The sequence below is a fragment of the Crotalus tigris genome, unplaced genomic scaffold (assembly GCF_016545835.1).
Source record: "Crotalus tigris isolate CLP2741 ecotype Arizona unplaced genomic scaffold, ASM1654583v1 scf7180000024359.8030256, whole genome shotgun sequence".
Lineage (NCBI taxonomy): Eukaryota > Metazoa > Chordata > Lepidosauria > Squamata > Viperidae > Crotalus > Crotalus tigris.
In genome coordinates, this window is record NW_024100528.1 from 7,153,146 (window position 1) to 7,179,302 (window position 26,157).

The 26,157-nt window shown below is 35.7% G+C and overlaps 1 protein-coding gene across 10 annotated transcripts in view; it reads right to left on the reverse strand.

Moving 5' to 3' along the window:
• Positions 1-26,157, reverse strand: part of NBEA (neurobeachin) — a 375,860-nt gene that overhangs the window by 14,062 nt on the left and 335,641 nt on the right. For 4 of the 10 annotated variants that reach the window (XM_039327265.1, XM_039327270.1, XM_039327267.1 and 1 more), the window contains 6 exons: positions 13,123-13,185; positions 12,714-12,803; positions 8,462-8,654; positions 6,910-6,981; positions 6,440-6,595; positions 5,131-5,301 (listed from right to left, as the gene is read on the reverse strand). In XM_039327265.1, coding sequence (XP_039183199.1) covers positions 5,131-5,301; positions 6,440-6,595; positions 6,910-6,981; positions 8,462-8,654; positions 12,714-12,803; positions 13,123-13,185 — 745 coding nt within the window. The remainder of the gene's footprint in view (positions 1-5,130; positions 5,302-6,439; positions 6,596-6,909; positions 6,982-8,461; positions 8,655-12,713; positions 12,804-13,122; positions 13,186-26,157) is intronic. The other 6 variants (XM_039327273.1, XM_039327272.1, XM_039327268.1 and 3 more) reach the window with 3 other exon arrangements.

Here is a 26,157-nt window from a genome sequence, read left to right on the forward strand (position 1 = left end):
ATGCCTTCTTCCGGAATCTGAGCAGAAAAATCTGATATCTCGCTCCCTTCAGATTGAGGTGGAGAACCGTGATCTGAAATCACATACTCCCTGGGATGCCTAGTTTCCGTGGGCGTAGGGGGGGTTGACGGTCGTTGGACCGGAATGGCCCTCCCTGAAGCCGCCATTGCCTGAACCACTGCCTGTGAGATCATGGCTTGGAGCTGGACAGTAAATGAAGGATGTTTGGGGCCCCGAAGACCCACCACCATCGGCGTGAAAGATGCTGAAGGGATTTGGGGAGGGACGACTGTAGTAACCTCCCCCTGAGACCCACAAGACACTGAGGAAGGTCCTGGCTCAGCAGCTGGAATTGAATCTTGGACCTGTAATCTCAATTCTCGGTCAAAGAGGGACAGATGGTCCCGTTCATATCCCAGCAAGGGACCCTGGTCCAGGGTCTGTTCGGGAGACCAAGCCTGTGTAAGAGGGGAAGGCCAATGCTCCCCTGATGTGGATGCAAGAGGAGGTGAGGGGATAAGCTGCGTCTCTCCTGTCTGCCGCTGGGCTTTGGAGAATTGTCGCTCCAGCACCCCATGTCTGCTATCTGCTTGCTTGTCATCGGCCTTAGAGGTCCGTTTGACCTTGGCCTTGGCTTTTGCATGTGTATCCAGACTGGATGGCTTGCGTTTTATATTTCCACTGGAGGTGGAAGCCTGTGAAATGGTGTTATCTGCCATATTGAAATAAACAATAGGAAATAAACAACAGGTGTTCACCAGGAGATCCCTGGATCTGGCCTGTACTGCAGTAGAAGAAAAGACAGGTTGTCACCAGGAGATCCCTGGATCAGTCCTGTTCTGCAGGAGAAGAAAGGGCAGGTTTTCACCAGGAGATCCCTGGATCGGCCCTTGGTCTGCAGGAGAAAGGAAGGCCACGGCCCACCTGGGTGGTACAGGCCTGCACGAGGGTCTGTGAGGTCCGGCCCACCGTTAAGCACGGAGTCACTACGCGATATAAGCCGCGCTACGCTCAGGGACTGTCCTCCCCATTCAATTTTTCAGGCCCACTGTAATAGAGACAATTTGGCCGAAAAGGTATCAAATTAAAGATAAGTCTATATATGAATATAGTATATATCTTGTTTAATTTAATTCTGTTTTATTTTAATTGATTTTTTTTTACCCTCGTGTCTCACTTAGTGATGGCTAGGACAGTAAGTGCCGACTACTATGCAGAGAGCGGAAAACAGGCAAGGCAAGCAGCCATCCAATCTGTTGGCACTGGATATTTAAAAGGTACTGGTAAGTCACAGTCTGGAATATTACCAGATAAAATGGAGTGAGAGACTCAAGGTATTTTCCCTATGTCCACTAGGCAACCTGAGATGGTGCCTATTAAGCAGCTGAATGAAGATCTAAAGGAATGTAATTAGAACTCCTATTCCCCCCCCCACTTAGGGAGAATCACCAAATAAGTAAGTTACTTCGTGACTGAAAAGGCTGTAATTAGGACAAAGCAGTCAATTTAATGTGTGTGATCGGGCGGAGCCCAAAATGGCGGCCGGGACAATCTGATGAGAGATGAAACAAGCTGAGAGAAAAAATCCTCTCCTGCAAGTAATCTGGTAATCAGCTCTTTTAGTCAAACAGTTCACCTGCTGTTTTTTTTTTTTTTTGGTAATTTACAGCTGACAATCAACAGTAACAAGGAAGTACTTGAGTAGTGTGAGGATCGAGCCTTCTAGAGGCTCAAAATGGCGCCCGCAGGTTGTTTGAATTGGTAACTAACCTAAGAAGGTGATTTCAGTTTTCAGCTGAAAATTAGTAGTTTAGCTTCGCATTCACAGCGAAGATCTTGGGAGGGGGTGGGGGAGGTGGATTGTAATCAGGAGGCAGCAATCTACGATCAGCTGTCTGCCTCTGAAAACTCACGGAGAAGGGATTGATTAAGAGAGAAGAAATGGTGCAGCACTGAGCTCAGAGCTGAACCAATCCCCCCCCCCCAAGAAGGAAAAAAAGGATAGAGAAACCACAAATGGCAATAACTACCTTTCTGAATCTAAATTAGGAGCCAAATTCTCATGTGTCTTCAGGGCTGAGACCAAACGAAAACTGGGGCATGGTCAGACCCTGCAGAGGCGTGGCAACTTTGATTGTTTGGTCTGATTGGGCTAGAAGACTAAATCAACCCATGCGTGGAGTCTACATTCCTCTACATGCTGGAGAAACTCAGTTTTATCTCAAGCATGCTCATATTTTATGTAAGCTGGATCTCTATTAAAGTCTAACTTGTAAGACAACATCCTCTTGCTTATATCAACCGGAGGCATATGTAACCTGGAAGGATTCTTTTGAAATAATATCTAGCAAGGAGTGTTGGGAATACTCTTTTATTTCTGGTTATAGGCATGTAGTCTTTTACTGTGATAAACCACTGTGTCAACTAAGTTTACACCTGCTTGGGTTCTGGTAATTCCTTAACATCTTTATAATGTTTCTTAAATTCCTGTGCTTTACTAGGAGCTATAGACTCACATGTCTATATGCACAGCATTTGTTCTTTCCCACGCTATTGGGTGAAGATGAGAATCATATATTTTGTACAAGCTCCAAGGAGAGATTAGATATAACCATGTAATATAGTCAAATCACCAAACTGCACCCAATATTTATATCCATAAGTAGAAACAAGAAGTACAACTGATGCAGACATCAAATAAAGTGGATATATCTATGTGAAAGTAGATGAGAAGCTTGATAATAGAGACATTAGCAGCTATAACTGCAATATTTTTTCCACTAGGTATCTCTAGATTTTGGGAAATATAATTCTGGATGCCTACTGAAATAAACTGACATCTAAACAATCAGTATCTCTTTTTGGCCAAGACAATTTAATATGAAAGAAAGAATTTTATATTCCAAAGCCCATAGTATACTCAAGGTTTTATAATTTGCCATTTAAAGAAATAATAAGTACACATGCTATTAATATTTTAAAACCAATTATTTCCTCCTAATTAATTTAGGAAGTCTTTTAAATCTAAAATATTTTCATAAAAATAAGTCAAAATGCCTTCGTTGGTATTATTCATAAAAACAGTGTTATTCTCTCCCTGCAATTCTTTATAGAGACATTTAGTATGTTTAGCGTATAGACAGTTTACCACACTCATTTAATGGATACTGAACATTCTCTTTAAGTATATGTAAAATGTGTCAAGTGAGACAAAATGTACTTTAGTGCCTTTAAGGGCTATTTACTATAATTGGTCCACAAACTGAGGGTTGGGCCAGTTGACACAATGTATTCATACAGTGCTCAATGCAAACACGGCCAGGAAAAGCAACTCACACCTCTGGCAACTTGCTGCTATATAATGAGAAATGTCAAGTCCCGGGATCAATGAAATTTCAGACCCGGGGGACATGACAGGAATAGCATTGATTGTTTTAAAGAAACCAGTCAAAGGCTGAATGCAATATATTGCACAGATAGACTCAGGAGGATAAGCAGCCAAGTCCACTATACCTACATGACAAAAAATTCAATCATCTCTTAACACTAGCTGCTGGCTCATTTTTTTTTCCAGTCAGCTGGTTCTAATTAAGATGCACAAATTAATTTTTATCACTTCTGAATTAGTTTCTGGATTTGTATCCATTTCAGGAAAAAACAACCCACCCTTCCTTCCTTCCTTCCTTCCTTCCTTCCTTCCTTCCTTCCTTCCTTCCTTCCTTCCTTCCTTCCTTCCTTCCACCCAGTCTAATTAGAAAAAAAAGAACTTAAGCAACCTAATTTAAAAATGAAAAAAAATAGCAAGTAGCCAGTTTTATAAGCTGAGTTACAGAACAAACTATGTAAACCTGTGCACGACCAATACAGGATTATTCAAGTTAAAGAAAAGTTAAAGTTTAATTAAACAATTTTCTACAACTATAAATCCAGAATGTGTTTTCTGTAAAGGCTGCAGTCTGGATACTAACTGAAAAGACTAATGCAAGAATGCTAGTGAAAAATTGAGCAGTATATTCCTTAGTCTAGAACTTAACTTCTAAGAGATTTTTAAGTAGTATAATACTAGCCAACAGAAAATCGTGACTGGACCATACATCTTGGAAGCCATGCATAACCTCAGCTCCCTCCAGATGCAGTAACAAGCAGGAGAGTGCTGTATTTTTTTTTTTTTTACAATGGATTAATTAGTCAGAATGTTTAATTTGTTAAATATCATTTTAAAAATAATCCCTTTTCTACCATACATTTGGAAGCATTAAAAATAGATAGAATTTTATGTAGATCACTGTACTAATATGGTATGAGGCAATGTTAGAAGGTTGTTAGGAGTATATTAAAGCACTTATATATGTATATTTAGGTATGAGAACTAGTAAGCACCACATCACTAATACTTTTCAGCTTACTTAGTCAATTTATTAATAAGTAACACCAGAGAGTGATGAAGTGAATGCAAGCATCTGTATATGCAGATGAATGTAGCATATCAGATATATGATTAGTGGTGTTGATGAAAAAAATAAGAGATGTGATACAGTTCTATGGGTTTTTCTGAAATAACTGAAGTTCCTTTTGATAATTGGATGCACTGAAGCTGAAATTGATAATTAACTATCTTTCAGCTTAAAAGATCATTAGAAAGTCAAACACCTAGCCCACATAATTACCATAACCTGACATTTTTCTCTTGAGTTCCTTATCTCCTTATGTTCTGTAATATAAAATATCTTATCTACATCTCCAGATGACAGCTTTTGTGAACCTAATCCTTTTCTTAAAAATATCGTCCATATCTTCCTAGAAATTCTTTTTAAAGATGTTAACTAATTGGATTTAACCTATCTTATACCCCTCACTTTCATTTTCCTTACAAAATAAACTCCAGTAAAGTACAAGAATTGTAGATATTCTGACAATATTTCATTCTATAACTCTGATAAAAAATATTTTTTCAGTAAATTATGAAGCCCATAAATGATGAAGTGTCTCCACAGGCTTTTCTGGAGAAAAATTGGGATGGGGACCCATGAAGGAGAAGATGGTGAAGATGGCTATACAATTCTGAACAGACAGAATTGAAAATATAAAAGTAACATTACATAAATAGATTAAAAAATGCTAATAACTTACTGCTATTTGGATTGTCACCAATGATGTGATGTCGGCCACTCCAATACCACAACAGCAAAGTAGCATCACGTGAGCCAGAGACAATGTAGCAGTCCCCACCAATATAAGACTCTGATCTGGCAAGACAAGTGACTACATCCCAATGGCCAAATACGATCTGTGTTAGTTTGCCTACAACAAAGAGAGGTTGCTTGACTGATTTTTTTTTTCCTGTGCTGCAGTGCATGATGAATACAAATTGCAGCTATCAAACAAATTTAAAAACAAAGCACAAATAAACGACATTTTCAGCAATGCACTACAAAACAGGTATTGTGACTGTCTTCAGACAGCAGGCAATAAGGTATTCAGTATGAACATGTTGTATGCAGGCTGTATTTAATCTCCATGCAGATCTGTTATTACTGCTTTGACATATGATATGGCATTTCAGCCAATAGATGCCAGGTAATTTGCACTAAACGCTCTGTTGCTTTAACATGTATAAATGTAAAAAAAGCTGTTCCCTCCAGAGTTCTCATTCTGTATCCTAAAGGCTGAAGAGGTTTCTGCATTCCCAGGTGTCAAGGTGATATAACATTGACGTTGTTCATCAGAGAAACATAGAAAACTGTCCACTCTTGAATGGTAATGGCTCTCCAGAGCCTCAAACAGATATCTTGCCTTTTACCTACAAGTGATCATTCTTCACTGGAAATGCTAGGAACGGAATCTGTGACCTTCTCTATGCAAAGTATTTGTTGTATGATTGGAGTTACAATTTTTACCCTCCTGATCTCCTCCTGCCACAAAACCATCACATCCAAGGCAGCTGCTGGATTGCAAGACTGAGAATTCTCATTGCAGCTGCTGCCACTGGAATTCTGAATAGTTTAAAATCCCTTGAAAATTTAAATAATTTTGGAGGGGATTTAAGTAGTAAAGGAATCTGCTATTAGTAAATAACAGATTCATCCCTATCCTAAAGGGGGAAAACATTAAACTCTACCCTCATCAGAACATCCTAAATGAGTATTCTCTCAAAAGATATTGCAAAATATATGAGGCGCCTAAAATGTGATTACAACTTTATACTTAGACTGGATGATAGTGGAGGGCAAAAGTCTCCAAAATTTGAATCAGATTTCAAACATTGTTTTTAAATTAGCTTTTGGGATTTGTAACAGTTACTCATCCTTATTTCAATTCCTTCTCTGATGTGAAAAAAGCATTTTCTATATTACTCTATTCAATTTAAAAATATTTCTCTATTTTTGTCATTCTGTGAATGATGTAAGAAAATAAATAAAATTCCATGTCAAAATTCCACCTGTTTCTGTTGAATAAACTCGAAAGCTCTTGTCCCAGAAACCACAGATAAGAATGTAGCGATTATCTGCTGTGACCACGAAACAATGAGCATTGATTTGAATGCTTTGATCCACAAGGTCTGTGATCTGCCGTTTATTCACACCGGAGTTATTGGCTGTGCAGAATAAGAAAAAGCAAATTCTTTCAGAAACTTTGTATCATGAAAATAAACTTTGCATGTGAGTGAACATGCTAATTCAGGCATAACAGTAGACTTACTATACCTTCAGTCCCATCTGTCAAGTCTCAAATAAGGGCCAAAGTTTTTCTAATACATGCTACTTTGCAAGCAATTTCTCCCTAACATAATGTATATTTCATAGTGTAAAATTAGTGACTGTAACTATTTTTCTCTATTTTGAATTCTTCTAATTTATGAAAATATTATATACTAAATTCTTATTTATTTTTTAATCTAACATAACATACCAATCAATGGATCCATTTCAATAGGAAGGTGATGAGCTTGATCTAGAGAATATCCTGGTGCTCCTCTGAGGCCTAAGGAACAGAAAAGAAATGTCAATAATGGCTATACAAAATTAGATTTGGGATTCCTAATATTTTCCTCTTTCTTGCTTTCCACATTAGAAAATGACAAGGAGGTTTTTTTGTAAGACTGGAAGCCTGGTCTTTTTCTGAAGGAAGAAATTATTGAATTGATTTTAGAATTAAACAGGACAAAGAGAATGGGGAAAACACTAAAACAATAATTACTAATTGTTCATTTTGTATATTTTTATTGAAAATCTCTCTCTCTGTGGCTGGATGTTTGTGTATGTATGTATGCATGAATGATTGACTGAATGTATAATTTTGCTGGAAAATATTCAGATATTGTACTTTAGTGGAATGTAGTTTTATATTCATCAAGACCTTAAAAAGAGCAAGTCTTCACAATCTAATGAAAAACAACTCCTGGGGTCTCTAACCCAGGGAGTTAAAGTGGGCTGATGTTACTATCATCCTGGCTTTGCTCAAGGAATGACATTTGAACCTTTTGTAGTAAACATCTTGTTTTTACATATCAGAATTACAGTTTAATATACTTTTACAACAGGATAGCAAAGGGATATGTGGTGGTCCCTAAGTAAGACCTATATGAGGGCATTTGTTTCAGATGTAGAAGTTTGGATTCCTTGCCTATTTTGTTGCACATCTCTTTAACTATTTCTCTACAGTGTGCATATTCCTAAATCTGTATTGTCAGTCTATCCTTTTCTCAATTTCCTATTCATTTCCTTTGTTTATTATGGTTTGTTTCCTATAAGTTTTCATTTGTGAAATTAGATGGAGACTGGCATGTTTATTACTACATTTTTAATGCATTAAATAGAATATGTGCATATCTAATGTGTAGATATCAGAAAGGAGTGTGTATAATGGAAGTGATTGCAGCTAAATCTTTCCACCACTCCAGTAAATTCCAGTGCTTTCCTCTTGCCATGTTCTCACATAGGGACTGCACCAGTAGGAAAGCCAAATAGCTAAAGAAACTCTGACAAAGTGAGAGGTCAGCTGCTTGTATCAATACCTCTCTCTTGATCTTAAAAAAATCAGTCTCTTCCCTCTGTTGCATACTTTAATGAATTAAAAAAAACACACACCTAGTGAACATATATCTAGCTTGGCCCTAGCAATTCACTATTATCCATATGCAATCCAATGGAATAATTGCTACTTAAATTGGGAGAATATAAACAAGCATTCAAAAGAATATCAGACAGGTTATTTAGGAGTGTGTATATACTTGTGTATATGTGGTTTGTATCTCTGTGTGTTTTGAGGTGGCATTTAATTTCTCCAATGATACCTACAGAGGTGGGTTAAGTTATAAGAAACCTTTTTAAACATCTTCTTGGATTTATATACAAACCTTCCTTTGAAAATAAATATTTACATTTATTTGGGTAATAAAGTTTAATACAAGCCCAACCCAAACTATACAAACTTATCACAAAATCTATCTTGAAACACATACCTACTGTATTGTGCCATCTATTCACTGCAAAAAGCCGGCTGCAAGTCACAGTTACCACTGCAGGAATTGTAAGGTGGGGGAGTGTATTGGCTGCCACATGTGTGACAGGAGAATTTGATGGAAATTTGAGCACCATTATAACATCTTGCTGCATCTGATCTTTAAACATAAGTGGACTCTGTGGAAGGAAACACTGTTGAGTAGAAAAGGAAAGAGAACAGAAGAAAACAGAAAGAATAACACAATTAGCGAGAAGGTCTGAGGGGAAAATAAGGTTAAGAGAGTCAGGAAGTACTTACACATCCAGGAGAAAAATGTTATTTATATAGCTACCACTACAAATACAAGATAGCAAAATTAGAGAACTGGTTACTGGTGAATTATAGTAAGGCAAATATGGAAAAGTCATGGCAAATGTCCATTAGTTTATCATTACAGGGCATCTGATGATATAGTTAACATTAACAAATAGAAAATCTCACTAAAATGCTTATAGTTGTTTATACAGTAAAGATGTCAAACAGAAGCAGTAGTTTAGTCTTCATTAGGCTTATACGATACACAAACTGAAGAAACAGAAACTGGAGGAACTGAGTTAGGAGCTCTATAAAAGCCAATAGCAAAACTAAATGTAATGGCATTAACAGTAAGAAGAAATACTAAGCTAAGCTGAAAATGGCAAAAACATGGAATACACTCTCCTTAATAAAATGTATTACTGTTATCTAATATTATCCTGGTGATTTTTAGTGATGTGGAACAGAATGAGGAAGTGTACTGTAACCTAAAAAGCAAGCTAGTCATGCAGCGCTTGCCATATTACAATGCTTGAGTGAACATGTATGTCTTCAGTAGTTTTCTGGCAGAAGACAGCACAGGGCAAGTAACTTCCCTAAAGAAGGAGACACCATAACTGAAAAGATCTTACTATTGGCCACAATACTGTGAACCAAATCTATTAGTAGAACTACAAACTGGGAGATCCTAACTGATTTTAAAGTACATGTTGGAAGACACGGGGAGAAGTAATAGGACTTCATAAGCTAAATGTCAACACAGTAAGGAAACAGGAATCACAAAGAACTCAATGAGAAATTTTAATGAAAAAGTCAGAGGTAAGGAGTCTACAACCCTATTACTAGTGGATTCATTGAAGTGGACTCTCTTTTGAATATTTTAGTGCATTGAAAAATATGGATTGACTTGCCACTTCTGCATTTAAAAGTACTATTACTACACTGATGACCCCAAATACTTCAATCATACTGCCTGAATCAATTGGAAACAAAGTGCTCAATGTAATCAAAATGGATAATGAGATCATGCTCCCACATTTGCAGATGATCATCACTAGCAATTTCACACAGATACTGAACACCAAGGCACTCTGTGTTACGTTAAAGCATGTTCACCATAGGAAGAACAAAAAGATTCTATTGACATTCTGTGTTAGTGTTTCTGTAAGGAGGCATAGAACCATCACAATATTCTGCCCCCCAATCGCAAACTGCTAAATTGCTCTAGCACACGGGTGTCAAACCCGATCGCGTAACGTGATGTATTGTGACTTTTTTTGCCTTTGCGGAGTGGGGATGGGCGTGGTCTATGCATGATGCATCCGGCCTGCAGGCTGCCAGTTTAACACTCCTGGTCTAGCATATCAAATAATCAGTGAAGTGGTAAGACGCTGAAAATTCCAGAAGAAGCACTTCTCTAGCTCTCTTTTGATAATGGTAATCTATTACAGCAACCAAGCCTATTTCAATTATTTATCCACATGTTATGTCAGATAGTTTGAAACTGAGTGGCTTTAAATTTCTCTTTATTATCTTGCCAAAAGGGAAAAACTAAATGCTATATATGCCATATTTGTTATCACATGTGAGTGTAATTGTCAATGGATTTAATAAGTCTAAAAGGTCATTTACTTCCAATCCATTCCAATATCCTTAAAAATAATGTAGGATGTGATCTGCATGATTGTTCTTTTGGAAAAGCAGTAAATTAAAAAAGCAAGGGTCCTGTCCCTCCCTATGTACTTCTTAGGTAAATGTGTATAGAAAAGATAATTAAAAAAACAAATCTGTGAACAACTAGAAGCAAACAAAGTCATAACTAATAGCCAGCAAGGGTTTGTTAAAAACAGATTATGCCAAACCAATCTTATCTCATTCTTCGATAAAATGACTAAACTAGTAGACCAGCGAAACACAGAGGACGTAGTATACGTAGATTTCAATAAGGCATTTGACGAAGTAGACCACAACCTACTCCTTGGTAAGCTAGGAAAAGGTGGAATAGACAACATCACCATCAGATGAATCTGTAGCTGGCTGACAAACCATACTCAATGAGTAGTCCTCAATGGCACTACATCTATATGGAGAGAAGTAAACAGTGGGGTACCACAAGTTTCCGTCTTAGGCCCAATACTCTTCAATATCTTCATAAATGACTTAGATGAGGGAATTGGAGGGGAACTCATCAAATTTGCAGATGACACCAAACTGACAGGAATAGCCAACACCCCAGAAGACAAACTCAGAATCCAAAAAGATCTTGACAAATTGAATAATGGGCCCTATCCAACAAAATGAGTTTTAATGTGGAGAAAAACAAAGTCTTACATTTAGGTAGGAAAAACCAAAGGTACAAATACAGATTGGGCAAGACCTGGCTTAAAAACAGTAACTGTAAATGGGACTTTGGAATCCTAATGGAATCACTTGACTATGAGCCAGTAGCTAATACAATCCTGAGTTGCATAAACAGAGGCATAGAATCAAGATCATGCAAATTATTATTACTGCTTTATAAAACCCTAGTAAGACTACACCTGGAAAAAAATTCAGAGAACAACAACTAAAATGATCAAAGGCTTGGAGACTAAAACATACGGGACTTGGGTTTGGCTAATCTAAAGAAAAGAAGAAATATGGGAGACATGATAGCAGTGTTCCAGTATATGAAGGGCTGCCACAGGGCAGAGGGGGCCAGGTTGTTCACCAAAGCACCAGAAGGAAGGACGAGAAACAGTGGTTGGAAACTGATCAAAGAGAAAAGCAACTTGGAATTAAGGAGAAACTTCCTGAGAGTGAGGACAATCAACTAGTGGAACAGCTTACCCCCAGAAATCGTGGGCGCTCCATCACTGGAGATTTTTAAGAAGAGACTAGACATTCATCTGTCTGAGATGGTATAGGTTCTCCTGCTTGAGCAGGGGGTTGGACTAGAAGACCTCCAAGGTCCCTTCCAGTTATTCTATTCTATTCTATTCTATTCTATTCTATTCTATTCTATTCTATTCTATTCTATTCTATTCATTACAGATTAAAATAATTTCCAGAATATTCTAGAAGTGTTACGATAATATATTTTACTTACTATGATCTTGTTATCCCTTAAAGCTTTAATCATTTTCTTTCCCATATTTTAAAGAATACAGGTAGTCTTCAACTTATGACTGTAATTGAGCCCACAATTACGTCATAAGTCATTTTGATCATTAAGTGGGTCACCATGTGAATTTGCCTGATTTTAGAAAAAGTGTTGCCTAAACAATTTTGCCCTTAATATTTAATGACAGCTGAAGTAGAACCATTTAAAAAATGTTCTCAACTTTCACTAAAATCTTTATAGACAATTTTCAAAAGTTAGAAGTTTAAAATAGGAACAAAAAAAGGAATGAAATACAGTATAATTCTTTCCAATTTGATTGAACCATACATATATTTATATTCCTCTGAAATAAATACAGAAAAATAAACTAAAAATGATGTTATAATTTCTAATTAGAATTCAAACAAGTATTCAGTATCTCGTCTTTGGAAAGACAGGAAAGACAGCAGGAGATTAACTATAATTCCTCATTTTGGATACCTAGCCAGCATTCATGAATCATATAAATAATTTCTTTAGCAATGGTTTCTGCAATAATCTACCATGGAATGTTTCTACCATAACAATATAGGTTTTTTAAATTTCACAACATATTATTAATCATAAGTATATTTAGTATAGCAAAAGCTGATTTAAAGAATCAAATATTTGATAAATCACTTAGTAATTGTCCTAGTTCTCCCTCTCTTTCAGCATACTATTTCATGCACACAGAAACACACATACAGAAAATCTGAATTTGTAGGGAAGTCAGAACACATAAAGAGAAAGTGTTACTTAAATGGGCATTTATGACCAATAAAGGATTCTTGGATTCAGAGGAAATAAATCCCTACAAGCAGTTTTATCTCACCAGGTGCATAGCAGAGCTCCGAGGAGGATGTGGCTCGATAAGCAACTGAGATGGCGTCTGTCCAAAGTTCTGTATCTGTGCCTCCATGGCCTGCAGGGAAAGCAGAGTGCTTGTCATAATCAATGTGCATCAAAAATATAGGTCAACACACTATTTGACAATACAAGCATATCCCAAGTCAGCCATGAAAAAAAGTCCAGAAAATTCACTGGGTGCTCTTCTCCCAGACTGCAGATTCATCCAAGTGTTAGTATTTTGTAGACAGGTGTTGGTTCTTTCAAGCATGCTTCAGTTGCTCCACTAATCGTTGCTATTTCAAGTAGCTGGAAATGCATGTGAAAATGTTAACCTGTGAGGACATGCAGCTTAAGGTCTTGTGAGAATTCTCTGCACTAAACACAACATATACCTTAATGAAGTCCTTTGTAAGGAGGAAAGTATGAGGATCTCTAATAAAATAAGCATCTGGGATCTTGAATTAGAAAAAGAGAAATATAATTCACAGAAAATACAAATCTAAAAAATAATAATTTCTATCAGATTAACTAGGCACAAAGGAGACAATTATGCTGCTAGTTGTTTATCCACTTGTAGATAAAGGAATTAGCCCAAATACAACCTTTATTATGTTTTAATGCCATTTTCTTGGTAGATAGGCATTTCCTTACTCAGTCTTTTTCAGATTAGCATATGCTATTTCATTGCTCATTTAATCATATTTTACTGAGGTTGTACATATTGTATTATCAATAATTTGAATTTTTCCAGTATTATCTCTCAATAATTTCCGTTACTTTTGTCTGCAGATCAAAAATCGTACTATTAGTAATATTTAAAAAAAAGAAAAACAACCAACCAGCAGCCAAACCTGGCACATTTTAAAGTTACAAGTTAACTTGGTGCTGGCGCTGAAGACATGCTGTCGGAAAAAGACCTAATGTGTGAAGCAATTAATGAAGTGCTAGCAATGCAAGTTTCCAGTTTTAAAAGGAGAACAGGAATTATTGCTCACCTCATGCCCACCATGTAGTGTCCCATCCAGCAGTATAGAATGGCTATCATCACCCCTTAAAGCAGTGTTCTCAATCTTAGCAATTTTAAAACGTGTGGACTTCAACTCCCAGAATTGCCCAGCCAATATTGGTTGAGAAATTTAAAGAGTTATGATATGGAAAATAGTTTCAGTTTTGATTGCTTATAATGAAAATAACATGGTTTTATAACTATCTGAAGAGGAAATTCCCTCATGACCTCTAAGGCAGCAGATTTGTGAACAGCTGGGCTAGCAACAGCAGTGTTGAATTGTGTTTACTACCCTCTATCCTGCTCTGCTTACAAAATCTATACAAAGCCTGCTTACACTCAACTTTTTTTAAAAAGATAGTAAAACATAGAGCACACTGAAATGAAGAGGATATTACTATGGCATAAATGACTAATGGTCACCGTGGTTGTTCCTAAAGAACAATGCCACTAGGAAATTAGTCTAACCAGGAAAAATACACCCCTATTTCCAGTAGTTTGAAATCCATCTGTTTACCCAATAAGTTCCAAACTAAGAGTATTGCATGCAAATATAGGTGTGGAGGGAAAACACAAAAGCAAGGGTAATGGCTGCAGAAAGGACAGAATGTTTGTTCATTATTGTAACACATGTTCTTTTATTTGTTTGTTTATTTACCATCTGATCCCATATTCTACCAGAATCCTACATACATCTTAGTTATGCATGTAAAAACATTAAATAGGTATGAGTTAATAAACAGCACGTGCATAATGGGTTATGTACTAGGTTATTTTCCACATGATTCAAGTATATATCTCTTTTTTCTCTGTCATTTGAAAGACCTGGTGAATACTTGGTGCAAAATATCACTGCTGTACTCCATGCAAAGCTTTCCAGAAAATCTCCACATCCAAATCACATTCTGCCTTGAAACTAGATGATAATTGAATCTAATACTGAAATCCCATGTCCACTTACCATTCTGCAAGCTCATTAAATTCAACGATTTCTGAACAGACATCCATCAAATTGTACAGGCAGCATTATTTAGAACAGATACCAGGAAATGCTCTGATAAATAAATATTCCTGATAGTCCAAAAATAAACTATGCTCAAGCAAGTACTGCAGTCTTAACTATTTCAGCAAACAATTTGCCTTACTGAAGGAAAAAAAATCAGTCTCTTTCATCTCTTATATTTGTTAGCTGTCTCTGGCTAAGGCTTCCTGATATCCCCCTTCATCTTATACTTTTTATTTTTTCCTCCCTATATTATTTGAGGGTCATTCTGAAATGGGTAGCAGAGTATGTCTGAGTCTCTGGAGTGTTCTGGAGAAAACAACAGTACCCTTTTTGTTTTAATACAGAATAATACATACAACATACATACAAAATCCTGTGCAGTGCATAACAAACCGCGTCCACCCTGAAGCAATGGTCGACTGCTCCAGCTGCAACCAATTCTACATATTCTTCCAACAAATATGTGCAACATTTGTGTGGGGAAGCACATAAATATATTTGTATAGGTGTATGTGTGTTTGTAGTATATACTGTCAGAAGCCACATTTCAAGTAAAGGACAATGCCAGGATAAAAACCCAAGGTATTTCATTACAAAATTAAGTGACTCCAGCTGCATATACCCATTTGAACATACAAACTGTCACACTGAAATCTATAAATACAAGCACATGTTCCTTTCCCTTCTTCCAACAGGCACAGCAAAAAAATAAACAAACCCAACAACCAACCAAACAATAACAAAAACAAAACCCTAGGAGGGAAATGTGGTACAAGGAAGAAATAACTGCATTAGGAAGAGAAGAAAACGGGATATAGGTAAAGGAAAGTGGTGAACGGAAAAGGTAAGTGAATATGAGGGGAAAAAAGAGAGAAGCAAGACAAAAACAATTGCTCAGATTAAATTTCAAACACACCCAAGCATTGCAGCAGTAAACTCATGATTTTAATAATAAAACTAATGCCTATCCCAAGTACTTGGGAAGGCCAGAAATGCCAAATCTACTCTAAATCTCTGTCTAAGTGTGTGCAACTAGCCACAATAATAACATCCCCCAACCCAAAATCTGTGGATGGGGTTGGAAAGAAAATAGGTATTAAATGTTTTTTTTAACCTTAAATTATGGAAAAATCTCTCAAAATTAGAATGTGAAGTCTGACATTGTTATGCAAATTTAGTGTCTATCTTGAAATTCAAATACATGCCAATGAAATACAGTCATTAATTTTTCACTCGCATATGTTTTAAAGTAAAGGGAACCATACCAGAAATCGATAAATGTCTCTTGGGGTGGCCAGTTTTTACTAAATGTATGGTGCTCACCCAATAAAACATTAAAGTTATTATCTTAAATCACCAATCAATAACCTTGTGCTCACCAGTTAAAACTATGCTTAATATATCAAGACAATTGGAAAGGATTTTAAAAATAATTTCGTCCACTCCCCCTGCTTATGTATAGGATTCATTATAATATCAACATTTTTGATAGATGACCACTCCACTCCACTTAGAAAAACTAGGCCACAAAGGAATGCCCAAAACTGATAGTTTCCAACAAATAGACAAAATGAAACAAATGGACAAAACTATCATAATCTTGTAATAATCACAATTAAACAGCACTATGGTTCAGCAAAAGCTCACCACACACACACACAGGAACTTTCTGTCACAACAGGATAAGTCTCTTGTGGCAGTTTAAAATTATAATAAATTTATATTGTCACAGGCTTTCATGGTATAGAGCTCACTTCCTTGGGTGCATGAACTATTACCCCAAATGGCAGGTCAACTTTTTTTTTTTTGAGGCAGTTAGATTTCCTTCATAGCACAGACAAAAACAACTACTTCCTGTTGTTTCCAATTTTATAAGCATGAATAGAGCTTTTTTATGTTAATTAGGTGTTTGAAGATACTACTGTGGCATGTTGAGTGTTTCATCTAATATACTAGAGGAAGAATATTGCCCAAGCACATAATTTAAAGGGCCTAGGTGAAGTTTTCTTTGTATACTGAAAATTAGGATTGCTACTGCCAATCATTACAGGAAATAATTCCAAATTAAACAATCCAAGAGTCTAACTTGGCATAAGGCCATTTCCTATTTTTGGAGCCAGATAAAATTATTTTGAAGTCTTGCTGTTGCCATTTCCTTTGCAATTCTGTACTTTTGAGCATGACCAGATTCCCCTCTTCCTTCTATTGCATACACGTCCAACTGATGGAAAATCGACAATAGTTCCATCTATATAAATCCAGAATATGGAGCTTGACAATATATGACATTTACATTTATAGCAGCAGTGATGAAATGGCCGTAATACTTTTCTGCCATATAAAAGGTTTAAAGCAGGGTTTCCCAAACTGGGACATATCCTTGTTTTGAGAAGATACAGACAGAGTCCAGGGCAGGTGCGAAGAACATTTTAGTTACCTTGTTATAATAAACCTACCTTTCCCAAAGATTCAATAAATAATTTTCATTGTTCATTTTGGATTGTTAGGAAATGTGTGTACATTAAGATTACATAAAAGGGAGCTGTGATGGCAAAAAGATTAGGAGCTCCTGGTTTAAAGGAATGCCTAAAGATTAGGCATTAATCCATCAAATTTAAATACCATATGCAGGATAATGCCTTTAAATCTAAGGTAATGCCATATGAAAAAGAATTGTCAGTGAAAACAAATTAACTCCTCTTTATTGAATTTTTATTTTTCTTCCACTCAACAAAGGAGGCAGAACAATTTTACTGCTTTTTTATAGAAACTCACCTTGACTGTATTCTGTTTAGAGCAGACATGATTGACAGCACACTGGGTAAATAGCACGTGCAGCCTGAAAATGTTATTGTTTCATACTAATGATATGAGATATTGCTTTTTATTTGTGTTTATGGCTGTTAAATAGCATTAAAATCTTCAGAAACAGTGAGAATAGAGCTGAAGATTATTGATTTTCATTTGACATTAATGCATAAAGCTTAGAAGAGATTTTCTTTAAAGAAAATAAGTTCTTGGTTGTTAGAATAAGCAGACAAGAATCCTTGTCTATTTTATAAGATTACTAAACAAAGAAAAATATTTTTCTTTAATTTCTTAGTAACTCTTTTTCTGCTGAGAAAACTGCAGAACATTAATGGAATTCATTATGCCGGTGATGTGATGAGTTAACATCAAAAGTATAGAGTCACCCATTCTTTCTCTCTTTCTGGAAGCACTTTCTCTTTCTCTTTTCTTTATTTCTCTCTCTCTCTTCTTTAGATTTGCAGGTTGCTGGAACAAAAGGTCAAATTGTTCTTGCCAGTGGTGTGACCAGTCACTTTCTTAGCTCAGGCCAAGTTTCTTGCTTTTCTTTCCACTATTCTACAATATATTTACCGTATATGCCAGCGTACAAGGCGACCCGGCATATAAGATGACCCCCGTCTTTGTCACCGAGCCGCATTCCTAGAACGTCGTCTTATACACCGGAAACTACGAGTATTTCCGGCGTATAAGACGACTTGGCGTATAAGACGACCCCCATCTTTGGCGCCAATTTTAGCGCTTGCGGAAGTCGCCTTATATGCAGGCATATACGGTATTTGTGCCTTCGAGGAAGCATTCACTGGATAAGTCAGTTTCAAGTTTTCTTGGCAGCATTTTTCAGAGGTGGTTTGCCATTGTCTGCTTCCTAGGGCTGAGAGTAACTAGTCCAAGTCATCCAGCTGGCTTTGTGAAATATTACTGGCTACATAGATTTATACCACGAAGTCATTGTTTAAATAGGGGTATTCATATTCAATTATTTATACACATATTTTATTCATTATTTATTCATTGATGATGTTACCTAGTTAGGGTAATGAAATGTTTGCAAGAAAACAAACAAGTTCAGAGAGCACCAAAGACCCCTCATTGCCATCTATTGTATAATTCTTTCCTGAATGTTTTGATTACAAGATTATGTACATTATATCCTTTACCAAATCAGTAAAAAGTAATTCATCAGCAATTGTACTGTGATGTCACCAAATTTGGTTGAAAGGCATCAGATTAGATAGATTAACCTAGCAGAATAAAAAAAGATCAAAAGTCCTTTTGGGTCTCTCTGAAAAGCTAGAATGAGACAGTGAGGATGAATATTGCTATAGTTAATATAAATATACCAACTAACTCTATTGAAACAGCATTATGCATATCGGCTGTGTGTGAAATGAATGTCTTTGATTACATTTGGTACACTGGCTAAAAATAAATGAGATACAATGACTGTTTCTTTCCACTTAGTTTTATGTGTCATCAGACATGCTAGAAAACTTAAAATAAAGTGTACTTATCAGAATGTATGCCTTAGGGCAAGTCACAGAGTTTTCCCAATATGTTGGTCTGGAGTTACTAATGGAAATGTTTCTCGTGAAAGGGTCTCACGTATTCCCCTTTGCCCACCCACCATGTGCTCAGTTAATTTCAGTTTTTATTTGTATAAGAAACAACATTGGATTTCATTATATATTTAAGGTGCCTAGAAACCACTGGCTGAGAGAAATCTTATTCTCTGCAAAATTAAATGCTAAAATTACAAAATGTAGTTTTAAGGAAGTTGAAAGTAGAAAGCTTTACTGTGAATTTAAAACTATCCCTTCTCTCCTGATAAAAAATGCTTTTTGGTGCTCATGAAACTTGACAGCAATTGCTTACAGCTGCCTGATTTAACTTTTATTTAAAGAACTAAATTGGGAGCTTTTAAAATTAGAATTGTATCATACACTAAAGAATACTATGTTTATTTCTGAGGATATAACTTTACTACCATATATTCATTCAAAGTTTCGGTAATTTTTGCTTGTTAGTTTTAGTTTTACTTACATTTGTTATATTCAAAGCTATTGGAAGCTTACCCATGGGTTTAGATCAAGGCAAGAGATTATAATGTAGTTTATAGTTTGCTGTCTTTTTAAAATAAAGAAAAAAATGAAATATTTTACAGTCTATAACAAGTTGCCAGCAATACTTATCTTCAGCAGCTATTCATATTTAAGATTGCATTATAATGCAACATTAAGGAAGGTACAGTATGTAAACATCTTTCAAAGTTGAATTTAGATCTAATCATACTCAGAGAAGACTTACAGAATTCTACCTAGCTTGTTGTGGCTACTAATTCCAACTATTCTACATCCTTTATTTCTGATTTGATTTCCCAAGAAAGTTTCATGATGGCTTCTCATCTAGTCTTTAAGAAAATCAGTTCTAGAATATTGGTATCATCACTTCTCACTTTTTATAAATATAAACTTGGCAAGGTGCTTCTCATATCACAATTGCCTCAGAAAAAAGGCCACATCACAAAGGAAAGAATTATCAGATTTTCAAATAAGCCTTCTATAAATGGACTATGTATAAATGAAATTCTTAGAAACTGGAGTTATACTTCCAGAACTTTTTTCCTCTAATGTCACTACCTAGTTGTAAAGAAAGCTAAGGACAGAAAATCCATATCCATTCCTTTAAAATTATCATACCTGAAGGCTAAACAAGACAAGAACTGTCAAAGGCATGAACAAGCTGTTGCCTTCTTAAAACAACAGCATCTATGAAAGGCAACTACAGAATATTTATCACTTTTGGGGGGCAGTTATGTGCCCTGTTTTAGAAATAATAGTCCTATTGTTGAAGGCAGTCTTGTCCAAGTTTACTTGAAAGTCCCTAAATGAACATAAAGTAACTTTTTAATATCTGGCACCTGGATGGCAGATAGGACATTATCAGCTGGCCACAGAGTTTCCAGTACAAAGCAATATGTTACAGTTATATTTATATAACATTAATTAGGAAATTAAAATATCAATTAACATTTTGAAGTTACTTTAAAAAGGCTAGCCATTTGACGTGAAGAATTTGCCTTTATCCTCTTATAACCTTACTCCAGTGAAGCATGAAAACTCATGCCATCTTCTTTTGCATGAATAACAAAGAGTAGAAACATACATTTCCATTAACAGTTGAAATCACACACAAATTGGTAACATGTGCTCTAATTTTCTTTTCCTGTATAAATTACATGTAGAAACAATAATATAGCAGATAAACAAAATTTGGTATTGTATTATTTTATTTATTGCAGCTATGGATTCTTTCTGTGGGACAGGTCACAGCCGAAATGATGGGTGGGAACTGGAATTAATCAGACAAATCCTGCAATGATATTCGATCATGGAGAAATGTATTTTAATGGAGGAGGTCTTTTTGTTGTTCTGGCTTATTATAGAAATAAAACATAACCATGTAAAGCATTATTTTTATGAGTCAAATAAAAACACAGAGAAGTTTAGTAAATCAAATAATATAATATCTACATTTCCTTACTTTATATGCACAACACTATATTAAATATTCAAAGATAATTTTACGTTCCATCAGTCCATAAAAGACATTAGAAAAACATTTTGCTATATAGTAGAAAGTTACTAAATCTAAATGAAATTTCTGTCATTGTTCTACTAAATTCAGTGCTAAATTTGCTATCTTCTCAATTTATATTATATAGAAATGAAATATCCTTTGGGACAATGTAAACTCCAGCTTTTATTATCTTGCAGCTTTAGTCAATGTTTCTTATTAATCTGAGACTCAGCAGACAAAGGAGAATGGTTTTAATAAAGATATTTGATCTGAACATATCCATTCACAAGTTAAAGATCCTCTTCCTTCTTGGAAGAAAAACAGATCCAATTGAGGCTTACACTAGAATAAAATGGATGGGTCACTGAGGCTGTTATTCTTGTCATGTAATGTCAAAAAATGGCTAACAATTAGATTATTAATTCACAAACTGGTCTTGGAAAATATACCAACACACATAAACTCAGAAGATTTTTTCCCCAATTCGTTGGAAACTGGTGATACTATAAGTAACCAGCTTCTGAATTCTGAATATATAACTGAAAAACATACTTCCTGGAACTGTGGACTCTCTGTCCTTTCATATACTCAGCACATCTAAACCACTCAGACTAATTTAATTTTTCTTTTATGAAAGCTAGTGTGGTATAATTGTTATAGTGTTGGACTAGAAATAAGGGTACTCAGGTTCCAGTCTGGAGATAAGCATTATTATACTGCCATGAGCTCCTAAACAAAAGGCACAATGTAAATTGAATACATAAATGCAAAAGTACTCTATTGTCTTCTTGTTAATTCCGGGGCCATCTATGTGGTGGCTCTGAGAATGGGATTCAGTTACCCTGTCCAGATTGTGGAAGTGGTAGAGGCCCAGGTCCTCTCAACTGTAGCTTTTTTGTTCTAGAATAGCTTGTCTCTGTCCCTGCTCTACCCTCAGCAGAGCAGGTCAAACAAAATAGTTCTTTCTCTGTTGTGTCATTTCAGTATAGCCTTAAGACAGCGTAAACATGTAAATAAGGGTCAGGATTTCAGTTGCATTCCTTTGACTGTTATATTTTCTATTTTGATCCTCCTACAGATACCACTAGTTTCAATATACAAACATAGTTTATAAAATTCTAAAAAGCTGATGGGCAACAAAGACTACAGATCCAGATAAGATCTTTTTGCCATGTTATGCGTGTTCCTTCATTTGAGTCATCAGATCTGATGACCTCAAAATGCATTTTATTTATGAGTTATTTATTAAATAAATATATATGGCTACTCAACTGACACATGGTGATTCTGGGTGGTGTAGAACAATAAAAATCCACAAATATTATAAATGCTCTATCTAGAGTAACCATTCTTGGAGGAAAGTTACTTATCTCTTTATAAAGGCACGCACATAACAATAAATATTTAAATGATTAATTCTACAGATCTTTTAACTTAGGAAATTTGGATGCAGAAGATAAATATTGGTAAGAAGAATCACTTTTAAAAACTTAAATTCAAACAAATATTTTATAATATTCTAACAATATAGTGTATTTGCCTTTTCTACCTTTATTTTTCAGGAAACGCCCAGAGCTACAAAATGGTAGCATTCTATCTATTTTGTTAGAGATATCTTGTTGGTTCTTGACAGCCTTATCATGTCAACTTTCTGCAGTAGCATAGTTTTCAACAAGGAGAAGAATAAGTATAAAACTATGCTTCCTGTGGGTATATTTTACTATGGTAGATCCTGGGGGATGATTTGTTATTTCTGTCAGATCAAACAAAGAGATAGGAGAAGAAAATAAAATACAATAACCAAAAATAAAGCAACTGAAAAAAAACAAAAAATCCACTCAGGTCAAAACATTATGCTAGGAAAAATATAGTGAATATCAAACATCTTCAAAATAAACAAATACCACACAGAAAATGTACTTTCAAGATGGCTATGAAAACCAACTGTCAAATGTTGTTCATTTATTGAAAAATTCTCTCCCGCCCCCTTCCATTGCTAGGACTTTTTTATTAGGCAACAAATAAAATAGGACATTTCCAAACTTTTGTAAAATCCCTCCAAAGAGTTCTAAGTGGATAAATAATACTTTTCTCCCATTTTAAACTCACAATACTACCCTGTGAATTAGTTGAGTCGGTAGATAACATACAGATCAAAGTCAGTGTGTATAACTGAGTATGGATTGAAATCAATCTCACAATCATAATGAAACATTCTATTAACCCATGGGAGGTATGCAAGAGCCTAGCTACTTTGGCAAGATGTAGTGATAGCCAACAACCTGGGTGGTTTTAAAGGAGTTTACATGGTTATATAGATTATAAAATTATGACTGGTATTATTAATGATAGTTGCATATTGCCTCAATTATTGCTCACTTCTATCTACTGAGGAACAAAACCAGGACATGAACATTAAACATTTGTGATATATCAGAATCAGAATGGTTGGTACATTGGACTAACTAGGTTTCTAGTCTGCAGAAACAAAATTTCTCCTTTCATTCATTTTCTACTGCAGAGTGCCACAAAATTCTTAGGCTGTACTAGCTATACACAGATCCGTATTTAGGTGGAAAACACTAAATCTATCGAATCAGCAGGATACCACAATTTGAAATTGTACCTCATATATGATATAGAACTGAATACAAGGAAAACTGTCTAGAAAGAATATACAAAGACCAATTGTTGAATATAATTTTTCACTAACTTTTAAAAACAATACTAAGCATAAACCACTTGCATCTATAAAATGTAAATAAGGATTTGGCAAATATTTGAAACAAGAAGTAAATAAAATAAACATTGTATTTGAAATACTAGCTCTTGCAAACATACACAGGAAAAGCCTCCTCTCAATGCTGCATCTGACAAAGACAATTACCTTGGGGGCATCAAGCCAATGATTGTTATTTAGCCATTTTAATTTCAGGTAGTAATGGAGGAGCAAAATGTTAGTGATGTATTGACACCACTATGTTAAATTAGTTTTGTAAAAACACACATGTCTCTTTGTTCAGAAGAAAAACTAGTAACAAAACAATTTAAGTATCATAAAAATAGGTGTCATTTTTGTAAATGCATCTTAAAAAGCTTGAGAAGCCACTGCTCACTTTTCTTGTGGTTCAATTGATAAGAATGGAGTTTCAAATCAAAAATCTCCTCTAGAAGAAGCAAATCAAAGTTCATTTCAGTGAGTTTGTATTTTACATTATGGAAAACTTTAAACAAAATTGGAAAGGTGGGTGCCATGTAGCAAAGCAAAGCATTAGTCTCCAGAATTTATTTTCAAGAATATTCTTGGATTCTATGTAGAATCTGCAGCTAAATGCTTTGCTTGTAAATATATTCACATGTCCAGAAAAACAAACAAATAAAAACAAAACTGAGGATCTAAGTGGCGAAAAGCCTTATTAATTTGCTTTTCATTGTCATTAGAGTTGGCACATTCCCTAGGGTAACCATTTTTTTGAGCATCAAAGACATATTTGAAAATGCCAAATGCAGCCAATATCTTTAAAGGGATTGGGATACCTGCTCTCAATAGTTATTTTTAATACAAGAGAATATACCTATCTCAGGGTTGAACTGTAGCGCCCTTGATGTTCTCTGACCTTGATTGTTTTGGGGTTGTTGTTGGTTTTTTTGCAATGTTTCATTACCCAACTAGATATGCTCAGCCATACTAGTGGATCTAGGGTTTATTCCCTATGTATATATGCTTCCTGTCTCACTGTCTACTTTCAGTTTGATAGATATAACAACAAATCAGAGGAAAACCTATGGATTCGCCCTGCTCAGGACTCAGCAGATCGTAATGCAGTATCTAGAAACTACCTTACTTCTACACATAGAACCGAAAGTATGGATCTGCTTTGTAGGTGACACCTTTTCAATCATAAAAATGGAATTAGAGAAGACACATGAAACAACCAATAACATCTTTAAAGAAATAAGGGAAGAAGAATTAGCTTTTCTGGATATCTCATGAGCAGAGGAAATGACAGCAAACTAGAAAGACAAGTCTATCAAAAACCAACCCATGCTAATCAAGTATTCCATTACAAATAACAATCGTATCTCCCATAAGAGGAGTTGTGTAAGAACATTATTCAGACAAGCACAAACACATTGCAGCAACCTGGAACATCAGAAAAAAAGGAAGCAGACTGCCTATACAACATCTTTCAGCAAAATAGATACCCATACAACTTAATAAAAAAAACCTGATTATTCAAGCCACTACAGTACAGTAAATACAAGGTATGAAAAGGATAACATGACAATATATCAAAAACATTTCAAAAACAAACAACTGACTATTATAACAAATGGCATCACTGTAGCACACAATTAAACTAAAGCCCTCCAAAACATCTTAGCAAGCCAAAAGACCAGTAGCCGAAGAAGGAAAAGGTAAGAGTTAACTGTAATATACAATGGATTGTAACAGCCAATATTTAGAACAGACATGCAGAAGACCAGCAGAGCGCATCCATGAACACCAACTAGTAATCAGTAGACATGTTATAAATTCCTTAATATTACAACACATGGCTTTATACTCAACCACAATTTCATCTGAAAAACTGAGTATCCTAGACCCGTGGTGGCAAACCTATGGCACGCGTACCACAGGTGGCACGCAGAGCCCTCTCTGCGGGCACACACGCCATTGCCCCAGTCCTATGTCTTCAGCTGGTTTTTATAAAACCTTTTCGCTTTAGGTCTCTGCCGCCATTTGCAAAAATATATGTTTCAACTTCTCACAGGAAAAAATAAGATCTCGCAAAGTTGGAATTGAACTTTTTAGTCCCACCCAGTCTGCCATTACCACCACAGCCATGCCCACCCAATGGGCCACACCCTCAATGGGCCACGTCCACCCGGCACCCAACGATACATAAATGGGTTTTGGGTTGCGGTTTGGACACTCAGTCTCTAAAAGATTCCCCATCACTGTCCTAGACCAAGATAAATCCCAAAATTTTAGGAAAATGTCTGGATGCTTGCCATTTAGACAAA